Source organism: Magnolia sinica, chromosome 16, assembly GCF_029962835.1.
Source record: "Magnolia sinica isolate HGM2019 chromosome 16, MsV1, whole genome shotgun sequence".
Taxonomy (NCBI): Eukaryota; Viridiplantae; Streptophyta; class Magnoliopsida; order Magnoliales; family Magnoliaceae; genus Magnolia; species Magnolia sinica.
Window position 1 is genome coordinate 54,255,001 of NC_080588.1, and position 1,942 is coordinate 54,256,942.

The following is a 1,942-nucleotide window of genomic DNA, read 5'->3' on the forward strand; positions in this document are numbered from 1 at the left end:
GTTTATCCACTGCATCGGTCACAAAGATGAAAATCTCATCAACGAGAAATCAGTCCGTCCATTCAATGCGAGTACCAAATTCACCTTTGTGCGGTCGGAGAGATCTCCAATTAGTGAGATCCTTCGCTTATAACAGATAAGAGCAGGATCTAACGGATGAACGGTCTGGATTACTACGCAGGGGCGCAGAAGCCGAATTGTGAAAAAGAGATGTGAAAATTACCGCAATCATCCCTAGGAGGATGTGATCGGTGTAGTACTGGGGCTCTGTTTCTTGCAGCGACAGCAGAACATCGATCAACGTCTTCTTCATCTTCTTCTCCTCTCCTTCTTCGCAAGAAAAACCGTCCTTGTTCCTCCTCCTTCGATGCTCATCGATAAGAGCCAGCAAGAACTCATCCCTCTCCCTCGCCAATTTCACCATCCTCTTCTCCACCCCTCCCAAATCCATCCACCCCAAAAACGGCAAGAAATCCCCAAAATTCGACGCTCCGGCCACTGCCAGAATCTCCTTGACAATCTCCCGAAACCGCCTTCCCTCCTCCAAATCCACCACATTCTCTCCGTAATACCGCTTCCCAGCGATCATCCGCATCATTACATTGAAGGTGAGCTCCGAAAACTTCGATTTCAATTCCACCACCGATTTCCCCAATTCCGAATCCCGGAACAGATCTTTCACCAGGGACCGGATCTCCTGGATTCGGACGGCAGAGAACATCTGGATGCGGTTCGACGAGAGGATCTCGACGGTGGCAATGCGGCGGAGGTTGCGCCAGTGGGGGCCGTAGGAGGCCCACACAATGTTGGAGCAGTTAAAGGCCATTCGATTACCGATGAGAAGGCGGGGACGGTTGGCGAAGATGATGTCGTTCTTGGAGAGGCAGTCATCGGCCGAGGAAGGGGAGGAGATGAGGAGGACGGGGCGGGAGCCGAAACGAAGGGAGAGGATGGGGCCGTAGCGGTTGGAGAGGGCGGTTAGAGATCGATGGAGGGGTTTTTTAATGAGATGGAGATGGCCGATGATGGGAATAGATGGAGGTGTTGGTGGAAGCTTCTTTGGTGTTGCGAGTAGGCGCTTGGAAATTGAGAAGAGGAAATAGAAGAAAAAAAGAGCTAAAATAGAGAAGAACACTCCCATCTTTCCGACATGGGAGAAAGACCGAGTAGGGTCGACTTTATATGGTAGTAGACGATGCGCTACTGAAACTTGCCCTCTATATGACGTCATAGTCAAGAGGCCGGGCTACTAAGTCAAGTTTCCCCGCCTCACACGCTTTGTTCGGGCCTGACCGAGATAGCGTACTGCTCGGTGCTCAGTGGACCTAAGATGATCTATGTTTTTTATCCAAGTCGTCCATTTATTTGGATAGTCATTTATGGGCGTGTGGCCCAAAATGGTACAAATCGAAATCTCAGGTGGACCGTACCATAAAAAATGTGGTGATTGAACGTGCACAGTTAAAACCTTCTTAAGGGCCGCTATATTTTCTGTCTAACCCAATGATTAGGGCACAAAAACTGCTCTTATGTTTATTTTCTATCAAACTCATTCACACAAACAAAGATGAGGGAAAAACGCAAATATTTTAAATTATCCAAAACTTTTTTGCCCCCACATGTAGTGGTGGCGTTTTAACTCAGATATGGTGCACTTAAGATTTGGATTTGGGCTTATGCCATAAAACGACGTGGCAAAAAAACAGACGGATAAAACACATATATTATGGTGGGGCCTGTAACGTACCAACGTGTAGCGAGTCTCTGTTGTCGGCAATGTGCTTCTTAGCATGACAATGGTCATATGTTTAAAAGTCACCTTGTGTAAAAATAGACAATAGTTTTAGAATAGAATAAAAATATAATCAATTGCATCATCAATCTTACCTTTTACTCAGCTACTTTTCTCTTAAAATTTCGACCAATCAATTATTACACTTAA

The 1,942-nt window shown here is 46.3% G+C and overlaps 1 protein-coding gene across 1 annotated transcript in view; it reads right to left on the reverse strand.

Moving 5' to 3' along the window:
- The window catches only part of LOC131228698 (cytochrome P450 81Q32-like), a 45,909-nt gene extending 44,679 nt beyond the window's left edge, over positions 1-1,230 (reverse strand). The window contains exon 1 of the mRNA XM_058224540.1: positions 224-1,230. Coding sequence (XP_058080523.1) covers positions 224-1,141 — 918 coding nt within the window. The 5' untranslated portion in view covers positions 1,142-1,230. The remainder of the gene's footprint in view (positions 1-223) is intronic.
- Between the last annotated feature and the right edge of the window lie 712 nt (positions 1,231-1,942).